We start from the raw sequence: 17,816 nt of genomic DNA on the forward strand, positions 1-17,816 counted from the left end.
CCTTAGCAATCCGAGTCTCAATCGTAGGGCGAAGTGTAGGTTAGGAATAGTCTCAAATACTCTAAATCTGAAATTACAAAATCACTAGCACTAGTAAAATGAATAAAATTTTAAAATGTAGCACAATCCTCTCACTTCACTCGTATAACCTCGTGATGTAGCAATGCTACTTTTTAAACCTCATTTTAAAAATTGCAATCAAAATCTTAGGTTTATTTTTTTTTACCTGCCAACTATCAGTTTCAAATCTAATCAATTTAATGGCGTTGGTCTGGTTTCCCTTTTTCATAGCATAAACTTCATTGAAAATGACGTTATCATCAACTTTTTACTTTTTAAAAATAAAATTAAAGTTTCCTTTTGAGAAACAAATTCATACGACGTAAAAAAAAGAGTAATGTCCCCTTTCAGACCTTGTGATCTCTTGGGCAGATGATGTAAAGATCGTTTGTTCCTGTGACCATCGAGGGTATCATGTGACCAGCACAACTACCATCCGCCTTTACTTTTCCCCAACTAATGTCAGGCAACCCATTAGACTCTAATGATTAGAGCTGGGTGGACTCAGAGACGCCTTAAGGATCCCGAAATAAAAAATCCATGTCTTCACCAGTATTCAAATCCGGGACCCCTTAGTTCGGAAGCCAAGCTCTGCACCACTCAACCACCGCGCGCCTCCTATGACGTAGATAACCAGCCTTCCCAGAATGCGAACTCAAAACTTAACCGTACAAAAACGTGGGCAGACGCCTAATGTCAGGATGTCGGACCAGGTTTGTGAGCCACTCTTTCAACCTCAAAAATGAAATCTTACAGGAGCAATATCAAGTATTCTATAATCAGATCTCTGACGCTATTGGTAGTCCATTGGAGAGCCAGTTCATTTTCACTTAGCTATTTCCTATACTCGAGCACTTCCAACATGTTAACGAGACCGAGGCTGGGAAAACTAGATCTATACCCTACCACAAAATGAAACCTCATCCTCAAACATGGCCACACCAAAGTATTGGAGCAATATGTAGCGTGTTCACTAGAAGGGAATCTAATAATAACAATAATAATTAGTCTGGTAATCTGACTACAGCACAAGATTGAAGGTAACATCGTGTATAAATGTAATGAATCTGAGGAGCTGTGTACATTTGCTATACTGTAACAGCTATATTTTTAATTAAGTCCGGTCTTAAAGCTATCAATGACCTACTCACAAACATTGTGAACACTAAACAATATAAAAAAAATATGCAATATACAATATTAGAGACGTAAATTAACACACACACACAAAAAGGTTCCCCCTCCTGTATTTTTGGTACCAGTGCTGGTATACCAAAGTTTTCCTACCCTATACCTTATGAAACGTCAGAGGCAAAGCTGTGAAATGATTTTATTCTAATTGTAAGCTACCTTTTAAACATCCTAAACAATATAAGTTTAAATTCCACAAATTCTAATTCCATAGCGTAATACACATAATCATTATTTACATCCTGTGATTGTTATCCTACAATGGTCTTGCACATTCTTTTTAAATTTCAATCCTTTGTAAAGATACTTTTTTTTTAAGGTTCGCAAACATTTTAAAACAAAAAGCATTTTTTTTTAGTTAGAATATTTCACATTTAATGAGACATAACATACAATTCTACCAGATTCCGAGTAATACCATCCTTCCTTCTAATCGCTTACAGGGGAAACTGAAGGCTCTGGAACTGTGGAAGACAGATCGATAAACATCGAGCTGTGCTTTCTTCTTTTTTATCGTTTCTATCTCCCTTGACCTTGGCCGGAGGCCCTTTATTCAGCAAAGTGTAATTCTAGTTGACAAGACGTCGGCCTTTATGTCTTCCATTTGTCTGGTCTCTGCGGCTGTCATTCAAGAGTTTAGGGTCAGACCTGACAAGCATTTTCTCTAGTAGTTTGATGAACGAGCCGACCCAAACACAAAGTGTTTCTTTACAGCGTCAGATGACACTTTAGTACAAGGCCATATGCTAAGATAAATGTGTACCAATGCTCCTTCTTCCCTAGTGCTATTAGAGACAGAAAAAAAAACAATAACTTGGCAGAATTTAAGTCATTGGTTAATATGAATGACTAAGTTGGACCTAGATTCACGCGTAGGACTTAATCATCTTCTTTTTTAAAGGAACGTCTGCATTTTATAAGAAGATAAGAAGGACATGTACTTTTATTTTTTTGTTGTCCCTAGATAAAAAAAACCTCCTTTATCCCACTATCGGTCAGAGTGTTACAAGATCAGCTGTCGTCATCGAGAAGTACATAGAAGTCTAATTCATAAAGAGCTGGTTGTGAATGTGTATGTGTTTCGTGAGTGAATGTTGTTCGAATTTTTCATCCATATTGTTTTTGTAAAGTAGTTTTACGCTGATGTTGTCAATTGTAGTCAAACTGAATTTCCATTTGATTGGATCAATAAAATTATCTTATCTTATCTTACTTTATGGTATATTGGGTCATTTTTTTATTGTGATTGCATGACTTACATGAACCACCATGGAAGAAGTGCAAGCTACTGGTTCTTCCAGACAGAGAAGAATGTCAGTTTTTTCGTATAATTAATTGGTACTATCAAAAAGAACGATTAACAATGTAATTTTAGTATAACTTTATGACGGAGGTGCTTACGAGAGTTTACATCCAAGTAATTTATTAGCTAGGCAGAAAGATAGATTTTAGACGTGGATATGTACATCAACGGGGCAACAGATACATTTAATGGCGGCATCATTTTGGTGTAACCGGTGTGCGACTCTCGGAATTGTTGAAAAGCTATTTATTTTAGAATCAATTTCAATTTTTTCTCCATTTTTTTAAAGCATTTCAGTAGCTAGTTGGACTGTCGTTTGAATGTCTCGATGGTCCCGAGTTCAAACCCAGCTTGCTGCTATTCCCCCCCCCAATCGTCCAGTGGGAGGTTTGGACTAGGAAGTAAAATATCTTCAACTTTGCAGGAACATCCGAAACATGTCAAACATTTTACAAACATTTGTTTACTATCAGACACTGATACTTTTAACATGGCAGACATAACCAGAACCACTGACACTTACAAAGATTGGCGACATCTCCACTGTCTTTCAATTACATTTCCGTCTCTCAAAGACTGACTCGTGGAATTCCTCTGATGTGCACCGCCAGACTGTGAACACTTTCTGTGCGATGGCAGGGATAGAGAGAGACACTTGTTGGAAACAACTGACCCGACATCGATCTGGCCACCCCTCTCTCTCTCACTCACTCATTCTCCCTGGGAGTGTCTGTCTTCATTCACCCCTCTTCCTCAGCAGAAAAAACAAAATTTCCTATCAACTTTAAAAAGCAACGTAACAGAAAGATTCGCTTGTAGGTTTGTGTCGTCATCGTCAGGGGAAGTAAGGAGTGCGGAGAAGAGAGACAACTTTTTTGTCGTTACTTGAAAGTACTTGATGTTAGAAGTATTTAACACTTTACTTTGACCTCGGTGTCTACAGCGTGGCTACAGATAGACCAGTGGTAGTGACTTCCAGGCGTGACCAGGCAGAAGTGTTCATTTTGATTTTCTTTTTTTTTTTTTTAATATTTGTTATATTCTTGGAATACCGTATTGGCTGGAATAAAAATCTAAAAAAAGTAACTTTTTTAAGAACAATATTTCATTTTTGGAGTTTTTTTGGTGAGATAGAGTTATCATTAATGATGCCGGGATCGAATTCTTACATTTCTTTTTAAGATTGACATTTTGTGGTGAGATTGGTTCCGTTGTATTCCCTTGGTCCAGAAGTAATGCATTGGTCAGACATGTGGCGTTGGTTTTCATGTGCTTACTTTTGCCTTGATTCATTCAATCTTTTGTAATATTTTCATAAAAGTTGTTTTTCGTAGGTTTTAATTTTTCCATTAATGTCTTGACTAGATTTTCAATATAGAATATTTGAGATCGTTGGATTACCGGACTTTAATTTTTTTTAATTTTATAATAGGTATGTATTAATATTTATATCTGCTCCTTGACCTAACTAATTTTCTTTGAAAGTCGGAGATGGGTTTCTTTTGTATATATTATTTTCTTGTGGAAATACTTTGTATCGATGCAGAGTTTGTCTTATTCAATATACTGTTGTTGTTTTTTTTTAAGAACTCCATATGCGTAGCCAACTTTTTAATTATTTTTTTTTTTTTTGGGGAGAGGGGAATAGATACTTTTTTAGTTAAATAGATTTTTTAAATAGCCGACGTCTATACGCCTACCTCCTCCTAATTAGCTTGAGGTCACTTTTAATTAAATTCTGGTAGCAATCAGTAGGAAAGTGTAACTCTGCCTGACTTTCCTGTCTAGCTCTGTCCAAATTGTGATTGTTAAAGACTTTTTGATAAAACAAAAACTGTAACTCTTTGAATATAGGCTACTTATTATAGGAACAATTATTTCTTGAGAGAGTTATTGTTAACATTCTTACCTTTCAACTATTTACCGACCTCTCTTTTTATCAATACGGCTGTATCAAACAATATTGTGCATTATTTAAACATCTCTACAGACTTGAAACCAATACCTATTCTCTACAGACTTGAAACCAATACCTATTCTCTACAGACTTGAAACCAATACTTGGCTTAGAATATTGCAATAATTTTATAACCTTTGAGCCCATATATGTTTGATTGTAAAATGATATCATAAACACATAAACATTGAAAAATATACTTTGATAAAGCCTGCTTTTTTTTTTTGGGGGGGGGGGGGAGGGAGTAGGAAAGGACTTGGAGGGATGTTTTTGGTACAAAGTTTGTATATAGTTTTATGTTATGTAAACATGTTCAACTAAACATACTAGACTTCAACGTTATCCAATACTATCACTGTTTCATATCATAGACATAACATTGAATAGCTCTTCCGATGATCGAAGTCCCCATTGTTTAAAGAATAAAATATTTTGTACTTTCCTAAAGTAAGTAATATTAAATAAAAAAAATGTTCTTCCATTTACCGAACTCGAGACATCAAAAGGGTGTCTGTCCTTGCCAAAGTAAATTCAATTCTAATTAACTATAAAATATTTGAACTAGTTCCCAGTTCATTGTATTGTTTGCCCCGATACTTCTTACTTCCTCCCCCCACCTTCCATAGCATAGCATAGCCATCCTCAAATTGTTGAAATAAGGACCTCCATCTGTGTGAATGTCTTTCGGTTCCTTACATTGATCAATCTTTTTCTCCTGCTTTTTAAATGATTGTTTACTTAGAAATAAAACTTCTTGCTTTAAACACTTCCATTAGAATGTCATATTATTAAAGAATGGATCTGGTTGCTAGGGATACCTCATTAAGTAGTTTTAGAAACAGTGTGTGTTTTAATAAAATTATCTTTATGTTAAGGGACTAAGCCAAATAGAGTCATGTCTCTGTGAAGCCTATTGGAGCTGGTCGCATTTGTTAAAATATCTCATTGTTATGATACAAAAACAGGTTAGTTAATCATTGTTTAACCATATTCTTCAAATACAAAAGCAAAAATTTAAAAAACTCAGAAAGACATAGAGATAAAGTCACATTTCTTGTTCCAAATGCTAGGACAAATCAGTACTAGTACTCTTTTCTTCCCTAGTGCTATTAGAGCATGGAATTGGTTACCTAGTCAGACAGGAAACCAGTGACTTGGCAGAGTTTATGTCATTGATTAATATGCATGACTAGATTGACCCAGAGACACGCATAGGACGTAATCATCTTCTTTTAGAAGTAACGTCTGTATTTTCTAAGATAAGAAGGTAATTCTTTTTTCGTTGACTCTCGTATATTATGGTGTTAATCTGAATGTCGTCATGATAACATGTATGACTTCATGCGTCGATTCATGTGTCAACGTGTTAACACGAGAGGGTGTTGGATGGGGCGCAAAGCCTTTTGATAGTGTACGTGCCTGAACGAGTTCTGAAACAGCTTAACTTTCACCCTCTCAGTCTCTTTCACTACCCCCTCCCTCTCTCTCTCTCTCTCTCTCTCTCTCTCACAGACACACACACACACACACCAGGTTATATAGGACTCAACGCAGAACGTCCCATTGGCCTCTGCACCCTTCCTTCCCCCCATCGCCATACGAAAGTGTTGCTTCTGTTTCGAATGAGTTCATACAAACTACTCGCCCACGTGTTGCGCGTGTTGAGAATAAAAAAAAAGGCTTCTGAACGGGATACGGGGCGGGGAAATAGTGGTGGCAGGAGCGACGCCCTGTTTACGCGTGTTCTAAGCGCCTTAAAGCCTAAAGGCTGATGACTGGTTTGTTTGTATACACCGTTAGCCTGATGTCATCCTACAGAGAGTATGTGTTGGCTGGCGTTTAGTTTGTATGTGTTTAATTAATGGTAGTGTTGGTAAAGTGTTAAGAACACTCTACACAATTGTAAAATGTTTAGTTTTTCAATAGGTCTTCACTTTTCCCTTTCAATTTGCTCTAAGCATCTTTCCCTACAGTCAACAAGATCGTCATAGCGTGTCAAATAAACATATTTTTATACTCCTTATTTTACATGTTAGGAACACGAGAGAGAGAGAGAGAGAGAGAGGCAGAGATTTGGGTACTTAGTATTTTCCCTCTAGCCTAAACAGGCCGTTGAAACACGTATGAATAGGACTTTCATGGCTCACAAATAGACATTGAAACCTTACAAAACTTGATATAAGTTTGCTGCCTGGTAGCGTGGTATGCGCTCATGATTTTCGATCTATGGTCTTGATGATCCAGGGTTCGGACCCAGACCGCTGCCACTCCCATGTGATTATCTTCAAATCTGAAAGAACAGCCGAAACATATAAAACATATTACAAACATTTTTCCACACGACTTGTACAAGTTTTTCGGTAATTAGTTTTGCACCAACGGTGTAGCTATGAGGATCTGACATTGTTTTAGACCAGGACCAGGATGTTGTAAGTTAACTGTATGAAGTTTCATTCTTGTCTCTTAGTGCAGTCGTCTGCTACGTGTAGAGCAGAGAGAAAATGACACTAGTGGTCACTTGAATGGCATGGGTCCGGGTACCATTCCCCCCCCCCCCCTTTGTTGCTGTCTCCGTTAAACCAGTGGTTGTCATGTAGAGCGTTCCGCTCTCCAACAGAGGGTCTGAGGCTCGAAATCCGGTGTATATTTTAGTCAGCACAACAAAGGCATTCTTATTTTACCTTGCTTGAATGATTGTCTTGTCACAGTCCTGTGATTACTTAAAAAAAATGTATCATAGACTTTTAACACTGTTGTTACCGTTCGTTGACTTACAGGCTTACGTTCTGGAGTTGTCTCCTTCCTCAGATCATGTGACAACATTCGCTAACCTCCTCCCACCGTCACCATAGAAACACACACATACACACATATTCCATAACACTCTCTTCAAATTCTCGAACTTTTTAAAAAATTTTTATAAACCATCTTGCCTTTGGTTCTACATTCAAAGTCAAGCCCTCAAAATTCCAAAGATAACGGTATCCGGAATTGAGTCCTTTTCGTCTAAAAAAACATTAGCTTTTATTTTTGTTATAGTTGGATAGCTAACAATTTGTTTCTATTATTCATTGAATTTAATTCCTACTGTACAAACGTTACGTGTAAAATTCTTGATTCTAAGTCTTAAAAAACAAAGTCATCTGCTCGGTGTTCGGTGTAAATGCGGCCGTCTCCTAAGTACACGACACTTGAGTCCCCCAACTTGGTCCGGGATTACGGGAAATGTCAACTCCCTACTCGTGGGTCTGTAGATCGTGTGAAAGTGATGAAAGCCTTAGTGCTATGTGTAGCCCAGATGTAACGTGTCTACATATTCAAGAGGATTTTGTCGTCCATCTTCGGGACACCATGGGCCCAGCTATTTTATCTTGAAATGTCTTGTCTTTAAATTGGTAGAAAAAGATTTTTAATGGTAAAACTCTATGTTTAAATACTACACATGAGTTACTACACAATAACACCTAGGCAGAAAATGCGTTATGTTTCGTAAGCCGTAACATATTCACAATTGTTAGTACTTGTCATTTTTATTATTAATTCCTATGACTTATTATCTTCATTATTTCACCGGCATTGGTCGCTTTCACGCTGCCTTCACCGTTTCATGAAACTTTGTCGCTTTCATGTATCCTTATTTAGAAATGTCCTTCATCCACTTTTTAATTTGTCTTTCAAAACTAGCTGCCTGGTTTCGTCTTCATGTGCATCTGCGTATTTTTCTTAAATTAAAAGAAAATCAAGCTAAAAACTTTGCTGTTCTGTTACACTTTATCTAGGCACCAACCCTCTATCCCCCCCCTCCCTGTCAGTATCAAGGAACCTATCTTTTTTCTCCAGTCATGCTACATGTTTGGAGCCTATAAATAAGCACATGCGCCCATGACGTCATTAAGGCAGTTGCAGGTGCATCGGCGATGTCTAAAAGAGATACCAGTTTGAAGTTTAACCCCAGAACTTTTCTTGCAGCCAGGTGGATTTCATATACGAAAATGTCAAAATCGGTTGCAGTTGTATTTTTGGTTCGAGCGACTTCCTTTCTCATCTTATTTTGTTAAACAGATTCCTTTACGTATATGACTTTATCAACAGACGTCTTTGTTAAGTTTTAACAAAAATGCGTGCATGTTATTTACAGTATTAGGTTCACCTCCATAGTGAATCTATTTCCTTTTGACAGAAAGGGAATTTTTTTTTCAGTTTAAACGAACAATGCCAATTTCTAATCGCACAGATTTATTGTTGTTAGTCTAGATTTATTTACAAAATTGCATGACTGATCCAAACTAATTGATACAAGTACACTTCTTGTAATCTGTTTTTAAAAGTATTTTTAAAGGTTGTATTCAGTTTTACTTTAAAAATAACATTTATTTCTCCCCTCTCCCAGCTCTGTCTCGCTGTCTCTCGCTCTACTCTCTGTTAGTCTTCTGTAATTGTGGTTAAGACCACCATGAACTTTATAGCTACCGGGTTGCTCATTGTTCGTGGTGCTCTGTTTTATAACAGATATTAAATCATTTTCTCTATCGGTCAGCCATAAAAGTTTCACTGGCCGGGCAGATGCATTGATTTTTCATGCCTAACTACAAAATAATGGCGCATCTTTCATGCCATCATTTTAAGAGAAGAAGTCTAGACACTTGGCCACAGAACAACTCAAATAGACAGGCTTATTCATTTCATTTTTAGGCTGTATATACTCTCGACAAGTTAGTTGACTTTCGCGACATGAACTACTATCTATCTATCTATCTATCTATCTATCTATCTATCTATCTATCTATCTATCTATCTATCTATCTATCTATCTATCTATCTGTGATGAGTACCTTCCTACCTAGTACCTCCTTACCACCTAGTACCTATCTACTTAGTAACTACCTACCTACCTACTTAATTCCCTAGACAATTACCTACCTACCTGTCTATCTACGTACCTACCTACATAACTACGTACCAAACTAATTATGATCACAAGCTCTGATTAGCTAACAACCAAACAAATTATGACGTTAAATAATTTCCTGATGCAATAGAATAGTACATAAGTTATTTTTACAACAGAAATCAGGTTATTGATGAAGCTGCTAATGTTAAATCCGTTGGCCTATCGATCATCAGTATGTGTAGCGCCTTATCTTTATCTTCGTTATCCTTGTAAAAAATAAAAATTAAATTGTCCAAAATGCGGCTTAGCGAATACTTTAGAGATCGACAGTGGACATCTTGATGATTCTGCAAAATTGAAGAGTCAAGAACGATAACTCTGCTGGGCTATTTCTGAAAAATGACGTCGACACGAAAAAAAACCTTAGTTCAACTTTTTTACGTTGCAACATCTAAGAGTGCTAATTTACGTTCGCAGACCAAACATCTTTCATCTAATTGGTCTTTCTTTGCTGTGGAATCTAATTAGACTCCGCCATTGTTTTTATAAACATAATTTGTTTCAAAAGTCTGCTTGGGTAACTGGGGTAAAACTATTTTAAGTAAAATATGTAAACCCATTTAGAAATGTTTCATACTTACATAAGTGATCGGGATTATATTATGTACCAGTTGGGTGACAATCACTATAGTATCAAATAAGAACAATCTATTAAAAAAACAACTTTATACAATTTTTAGAGTGATTATGAAACTCTTAACAACTAATCAGTGTTAGATTTTAAAAAAAAAAATCGAATTGACTATTTCTGTGGAACATTTAGTAAGAGGTGGCAAAATTTGACGTCTGCTCTTCTCTTGTGACTGACAATGAACGACCGAAGTGTCTGCCTACATATTGGTCTCAAGGGTCTGATGGCCTGAATGTGTCCAGTAGATTGAGTTCACATTGATTTGTGTTGTCGATGTTTGCGTTTTTAGTTGTCTCCAGGAGAGAAAACGCTCTAAAGAGAGAGAAATAGAGAGAATGAGAGAGAGAGAATGAGAGAAAAATAGAGAATGAGAGAGAAATATAGAGAATGAGAGAGAGAAAAATAGAGAATGAGAGAGAAATATAGAGAATGAGAGAGAGAATGAGAGAGAGAAAAATAGAGAATGAGAGAGAAATAGAGAGAATGAGAGAATGAGAGAGAAATATAGAGAATGAGAGCGAGAGAATGAGAGAGAATGAGAGAGAATGAGAGCGAGAGAATGAGAGAGAAATAGAAAGAATGAGAGAGAAATATAAAGAATGACAGCGAGAGTAATAGTGAGAATGAGAGAGAAATATAGAGAATGATAGTGAGAAAATGAGAGAGAAATATATATATAGAGAGAGAAATAGAGAGAATGAAAGAGAGAGAAATCGAGAGAATGAGAGAGAAATAGAGAGAGAGAGAGAAATAGAGAGAATGAGAGAGAGAAAAAAGTGTACAAAATGATTTCCTTATTGACAGATTATATTTGCGGATTGTGCCTGTGTGTGTAGTTTATGTGTCTTATAGTTGTAGCGCGCGTGTGTATCTTTGTTTGTCCTGTGTTTGTATCAGCAGGTGTATGCTATCGTTGAAAGGTCTAAAGGCTAGAACTGACATGTCCATGTCATTGACAGGTGTTTTCTATCTTTTCGACTACCTTTGACAGCAGACTTCTCCATGCTAGGAAAATATTGGGCTTTGAAGATTCAATGCTGTTTAATTTGCCACACACAAACATGAGGGACACTCGTTTACGCCGCCTTTTATATTAACGACGATATTAAACTATCATTCTGCTGACTCTCCTTAATATTCAGTTAAATGGTAAAGATGTACATCTTCATTTCCTTACCTTGCCCTTTAGAGTTAGTTACAGTGTTTTTTTTTTGTCCCTCTCTCGTAGGCCTACTCTAATGATGTAGACACTTTCGCCTTGCTAGTACTGCCCATCTATTTAGCTATATACTTTATTCGCCTTGCTAGTACTGCCCATCTATTTAGCTATATACTTTATTCGCCTCGCTAGACTGCCCATCTATTTAGCTCTATACTTTATTCGCCTCGCTAGACTGCCCATCTATTTAGCTCTATACTTTATTTGCCTCGCTAGACTGCCCATCTATTTAGCTCTATACTTTATTCACCTCGCTAGACTGCCCATCTATTTAGCTCTATACTTTATTCGCCTCGCTAGACTGCCCATCTATTTAGCTCTATACTTTATTCGCCTCGCTAGACTGCCCATCTATTTAGCTCTATACTTTATTCGCCTCGCTAGACTGCCCATCTATTTAGCTCTATACTTTATTCGCCTCGCTAGACTGCCCATCTATTTAGCTCTATAGGCTCATCCTTTTTCCTTCTTCGTATCGCAGGGGCCGTGCGGGTAAAGCGTCCTCTATTGAGGAATAGAGTGTGGATCGGGCCCCTAAATCTTTTAGAGCTTCAGTGGAGTCAGGGGGGTAAAGAGTTTGAGACCGCCTATCTTTGAAGACACGCCAATGACATTAGTAGAACGCCCTATATCAGAATGTGTTTCGTGCTGCCAGAGATTTGTCAATAGGTGTTACGTTCAAACAGCATGTCACGCGATGTACAAAGATACAGAAGAGTAACATTACCCTACAAATAATACATCTATATCTAGAGGATTTGGTATTGCACAGTGTATTATATCATATATACTCGAAGAGTGCCCCCCCCTTTTTTTTATATAGTTTGATTTTGTATGACCAGTAAGCAGCAGAAAGTTACATTAATGTTTACTTAAATCGCCCGAGTCAACCTTTATTCATCGCAACGTGTCATAGGGTTAATATATTTGACCAATTAAAATAAAGTTTCACATGTTTCTTGGATAATACTGCATTTAAAAAAAAGTTTTTAGCGTCTAATTAAGAATTAAACTTTTGTTTAAAACAAATTACTTTGTTATATGGTCACGTTTCAGTTAAAAGTCGAACAAAATGCTTTCGTTAAGTTCTGTTCGTAAACAATGATAATAATAAAGACATACATGTATATTTAAAAATACATAGCACTTGACTCTATAATCTGTTTAACATTTTGTCTTGCGTTATACCATAGAGTTTGATTCCATGTAACCCAGTGAATAGAAATCGCAGAACTATTGCGGACTATTTAGATCTAGGAACCTAATGATAGTGCTGAAAAGTCTTGCTTTTTAAAGGTTAAATTAAGTCTAAAAGATGTAGTTAAGGATGCATTTTCTCCCCATTTATTTTTTAACAGTGGAAACATTTACTCCTAGCTTGATAATACATGAAGGCCGATTTCCAATCTCAGGTTAGTTTGTATACGTCTGGTAAAGTGCGCGAACAGAACACGTAGGCCTAAAGCTGAACTTATCTACATCAGAAATAGTTCTCTGAAAAAAAGGGGAGGGGGCTAATTTTCCATTTTAATAAGAGTAGCAGAAAATAACGTTTGAAAAGTTGTTTAGATTTCATCGATCTCAATTAACAAAGTGTTAAAATAATTAATTATTAATCAGCTTAATGTGCTGATCTAATTGTTTATTTTTTTTGGTGCTCAAACTGAACGTAGTTGTTATTGGTTCATGTGAATTTCTCTTCTACACTGAGATGAAGAATAAATGTGCATCGCCCTATTTGCACTTGTCCCTTTATTATGCTTTTTTTATCTATTGAGAGAGAGAGAGAGAGAGAGAGAGAGAGAGAGATAACATGAAACTCTTCTAAGTACTCCAAACGAAAAGTTGTTTCAGTCTTATCAGAGTTATCTTACTTGAGCAAATCTCCCCTGCATGGGGTCTGTAATCAGGGTAATCATTTTTTTTGTAAGATCTACATGCTTGCGTGTTTGCAGTTACCAGTGTGTGTGTGGGGACGGGGGATTGATAGGAAAGTGTGAGGACCCTTAAAAGTCTGTATTCATCATCATTTTTTTTGTATATTGGTAGAGAACTTGAAAAGAGGAAGGGGAGGACATCTCTCAATAAGAGAATGTTCAGTCGAATTAAACGAATTGAAGGAACACATACGTTCTTAAGAGAAGCTTGGGTTATGCCATTTACTGAAGTTAGAATGGAGAAATATTCTCCTCCGAGTAGAACAACGTCATTGTGTCTTGTTCTTGTATTGTTACAGTTCATATATCATACAATAGTTATTTTCTTCTTCTTCTTCTTCCTCTACCTTCTCATTGGTTATTTTCAGTTCTATCAATTTTATATTCCTAAAAAAACAGATTAATGTAATATTTGAAAGCAACTACAATGTTGAAAATAATTCACTTTTAGCTGTTCGGGTATTTTAATACGTTTAGAAGTAGTGGCATTTAAAAAACAAAATGTGTTAACAGCAGTGATCAAAGTGATTAGCCCGATTACATTTAGTCAAGTGAGGAAAGACTTGTATGTTCATTCTTGAGACCTATTGAGTGACATTAAAATGGATCCGCCTAAATCAAAAATCAAAAGATTCAAGTTCTCATTCCGAAAGAGTCAGAACGAATCGAACATGCCTGAGATTGATCAGATACTGGATTATAATAGACAGCACCCGATCCCAGGGGAGATTAGTCCAACAGATTCTGTCAGTACTTTAAACTCTGACCCATACGTCCCAGACTCGGACACGCTCCAGAAAAAGCAGCGCATGAGACAACTGCAGCGCCCAGTTTCTATGGACGCCAGCTGTTTAGCCACCGACTCGCAGCGTCAGAAAGTGTCGTCTGTGAAGATCAGAAACAGCAGGTCGGCTGTGGTGTCTTCCTCCCAGATCGCGACACATACATCGGAGAGCAAAAAGACAATCGTATCAGGTCAGATTTCTACAGTTGCTTCTGAGACAAAGACAATAACAACGTCAGGTCGGCAAACTCCAAAGACTGAGCAGCAACATAATTCGGATCCAAACACTAAAACATCCACCACAAGTAAGTCCCAGTCCGTGTCTTTCTTTCTTTCAGAAGAGAAGGAAGAAGCAAAATCTTCCGCAGCCAGCAAGAAAGACCTAAGCCTTCCCTCAGGCTCGTCACTATCACACTCATCCCTCGCTAAGGACGCCAAGCCTAAAAACGTTGTTTTAAGATCGCTTTCGAGTCCCCCACCGAAGACTGTCGCCGCCTCTACGGGACCGAAGACTGTTGCCGCCTCTACGGCACCGAAGACTGTTGCCACCTCTACGGCACCGAAGACTGCTGCCGCCTCTACGGCACCCACCAAGGAAACACCTTTGCCCCCAGAGACGAAGCCGTTAGTTGCTGACAAAACGGAAAAGACCACCATGGTAGTCCAACCTTGCCCCAGATACAGTCTTGGATTTCTCAATCACGTCCAGAACAGACACACATTTTCGAAGGCCGTCTCGAAACAAAACGAAGTGGCTACCACAGGTAACAATCTAGTCAAATTTTAAGTTTGGCTCTCTCTCTCTCTCTCTCTGTTCATTGTAAACATTCAAGTTTAGAGTGTGTACATTTGTGAAGCTGAATTGTAGAACTTTACTTAATTAAATGTTTTGTACATCTGGCAGACGTTGGCCAGGATTTTCATAAAATGCATATCCTATGTTACATTTTACAGTCGAAGCAAATATTTCTTCTATCATCTCCTCTCCGAAACTACATTAGGAATTAGATATAAATTGGAGCCTAAATCTGTAAAAACTATACTTAAACGGTTTATATAGTGTTTAAATATTTTATTTATTTTAACCTTGAATTTTTCAATACCTTTTTTGCTTGCATAATTGTTTGAAACTTTGTTTATATTTGGGAGTTCTATCCAACAAAATATGTTAAGTTTAGGCTTATAATATCTCATAGATCTCATCTCAATACTTCAGATTTGAAATTTTTCCGATGGAGGTGAAAGAGGAAAGAACTCCTGAACCAATTCTTCTAACCCTGGTTTCTGACCCTTTTAAATATCGCTATAGTGTCTTCATTTTATCTTCACCTCAACACATTTTAAGATGACAATTTCTTTGCAACATTTACAGAGAATTAAAAAAAAGGGGGAAAAAGGAATATCTTAGGCTTGTGCTCGTGGGGGATTCGCAGGAGTTAGTCCCCTTTATCTCGCTACATTTAAGACAGTCCATCCATGATCCAGAGCAAATAGTAAGGCCCACTTACAGCAGTTCAGGTGAAATCAACAATAGAGAGAGAGAGAGAGATAGAGAGTAAGATCAAAACTGAAGAGTATCGCTGATATATTTGAAGTATAGACTACTTTTAAAAAGTCAGCAAGATAAATTGAAGACAAAATATTGATAAAATACAACAAATGGCAGGTACATTGAACTAGAGTAGGCCTACATTTATTGGTGTGGTTAATTTGAGCCATCACGTCGACCAGTGATCATAGATCTCTAGAATTATTCTTTGCGTTTTCCCAATATCTTGTAGTCAGTGTTCTCATTTTCTACTCCGAGAAAAAAATATATTTTAGAACAGGCACAGGATGTGTTGGAGTTTGGACTGCACCACATGGAAATGACAGCGGTCTCAAAATTTCATGCCTGGTGTGTGGGACTCATGCTATAAGCTTGTTCTCGTGCTGCTTGTGACTGCTTACTGATAGTCACAATAATGTTGTGTGTGTTTTAGAACATAAAATACTCGAGGCATAAGCAGGGTATTTCTAATAATAATAATCTTTTATATACGTGGGGACATTTCTCTTACAATAGTGCTAAACAATACACTATATAAGCAAACGAAATATACAATAACACATTAAATATAGGCTACATGTGTGCCAGTTTCTTTGATATACTGGTTATGAAATTTACATCAGAAAGTTGGACTTTTAAAAATCTTTATTTCTAAATACACAATAACAGAAATTAAAAAAAAAAACAGTGAAAATATTTTCTACTAATACTATGACCAATTAATAAATTATTGTAAATAAACCAGACAAAGTGTTGATGGTTTGAGCATGGTTAGACAATGGCACCCCGGCCTCTTTTAATTAAGGTATGATTGTGTGATTGGGATGGGAATGATGGGAATGAAAGATTATTTAGCCTATGTTTCCTGCGAATATTGGGAAAAGCACTTGTTAAATGATTCTCCGATATATGGTTGGCATGCTCTCTCTATATATTTATCAATTTCTTCCATAGTAGAAGAATTCAGACTTTAAATGAAGGCCATATCTTGCCCATAAGAGACTAGGGGAAATAATCAACTCAATTCACAGTGTCGTCAGATGTGGGAAGTGCTGTCGTAGAGAGTCGTAGAACCTAATAATTGGCTGGTCCGGTCCTGTGATCATGTTGAGCCACGAAATGACCAGGGAGAAGACAATAACTGTCTTCCCATACTGACTTCTTATCCCTTCTTTGTCTTCAGTGATTGCACAGCCAGTGTCTGCGTGGTTTACCCGCTGGTCAGCGAGCTGTAATGACACGCGAGGAGACAATATACCTGTTGATTCTCTCCCCCTTTTCATGCATTCACTTTGTTGACATTTGAAACTCTGTCATGCGAGACGATACTATTGTGTAGGCGACTAGCCGATACACATCTCACCTGGGACTTCATTAGACCTACGTCTTTACTTTCGTTAGTCGAGTGACCAATATTGTTATCACCTTGTTTTGACATGCGCTGGCAATTAGGTAAGTTCAGGGAACATCACAATAGGACAGGCGTGAAAAATGGCATGACCAGATGTATGAAGTAAACTTAATGGCGTTCTTCTTTTTGTGTCTACTTCACAGCCATCCAATCACTTGACTGCTTGAACGATCAGATTGTCCAGTACATAGTCTCCGCCCAGTGCCAGGGTGCTAAAGATGGCCGGGCATCTGACGAGTCTGTCCAGTCTTCCATGGTACTCATTCGGCGACTTTTGCTCGACGCTCAGGTTCGGTTTCGTAAGATGGTAGAGGATAATCGTCAGTTGGCTAATCACATTGATACGTCAATTCAGGTAGGACATATTCGTTTGAAGGTTTTGTCTCTTAAGTTATAATGCTCGAAAACTGATAGATTTATACATTATTTATCGGTCTGTTAGTTTTAAAGTCTGTAAGGAATATACAAGTTAAATATTGTAAGACTATATATGTATAGCCTATATTTTAGTCTATTTAAGCCAATTTGACTGAGACACAATTTGTGCATCTCATTTATATAACTTAAAATTCGTCATTGAAAAAATAAAATCTAGACATTTTTTATTATCAAAGTTTTACTATTTGATAGACTCGGTGTCGGATCTATCTATAAGCAACGCAAGCTACAGCTTAGGGCCTTCAAGAAATACTTAGCATTTACATATAATATCTTAATATCTTAAATTATAAATGGCCTCAAATAGGCCCCATATCTTAAAAGATAGTTTAGGGCCTTTTTTTTATTTAGGTCGATTTTCTGGCAAAGTCTCAGTGTCTGGGAC

The 17,816-nt window shown here is 37.1% G+C and overlaps 1 protein-coding gene across 13 annotated transcripts in view; it reads left to right on the forward strand.

Moving 5' to 3' along the window:
• The window catches only part of LOC106061710 (kazrin-like), a 106,185-nt gene that overhangs the window by 72,523 nt on the left and 15,846 nt on the right, over nucleotides 1–17,816 (forward strand). For 6 of the 13 annotated variants that reach the window (XM_056007442.1, XM_056007445.1, XM_056007448.1 and 3 more), the window contains one exon: nucleotides 17,137–17,348. In XM_056007442.1, coding sequence (XP_055863417.1) covers nucleotides 17,137–17,348 — 212 coding nt within the window. Of the gene's footprint in view, nucleotides 1–3,379; nucleotides 3,550–13,642; nucleotides 14,798–16,900; nucleotides 17,035–17,136; nucleotides 17,349–17,816 lie in introns of those variants that run through there. The other 7 variants (XM_056007437.1, XM_056007438.1, XM_056007439.1 and 4 more) reach the window with 4 other exon arrangements.

The sequence above is a fragment of the Biomphalaria glabrata genome, chromosome 13, assembly GCF_947242115.1.
Source record: "Biomphalaria glabrata chromosome 13, xgBioGlab47.1, whole genome shotgun sequence".
Taxonomy (NCBI): Eukaryota; Metazoa; Mollusca; class Gastropoda; family Planorbidae; genus Biomphalaria; species Biomphalaria glabrata.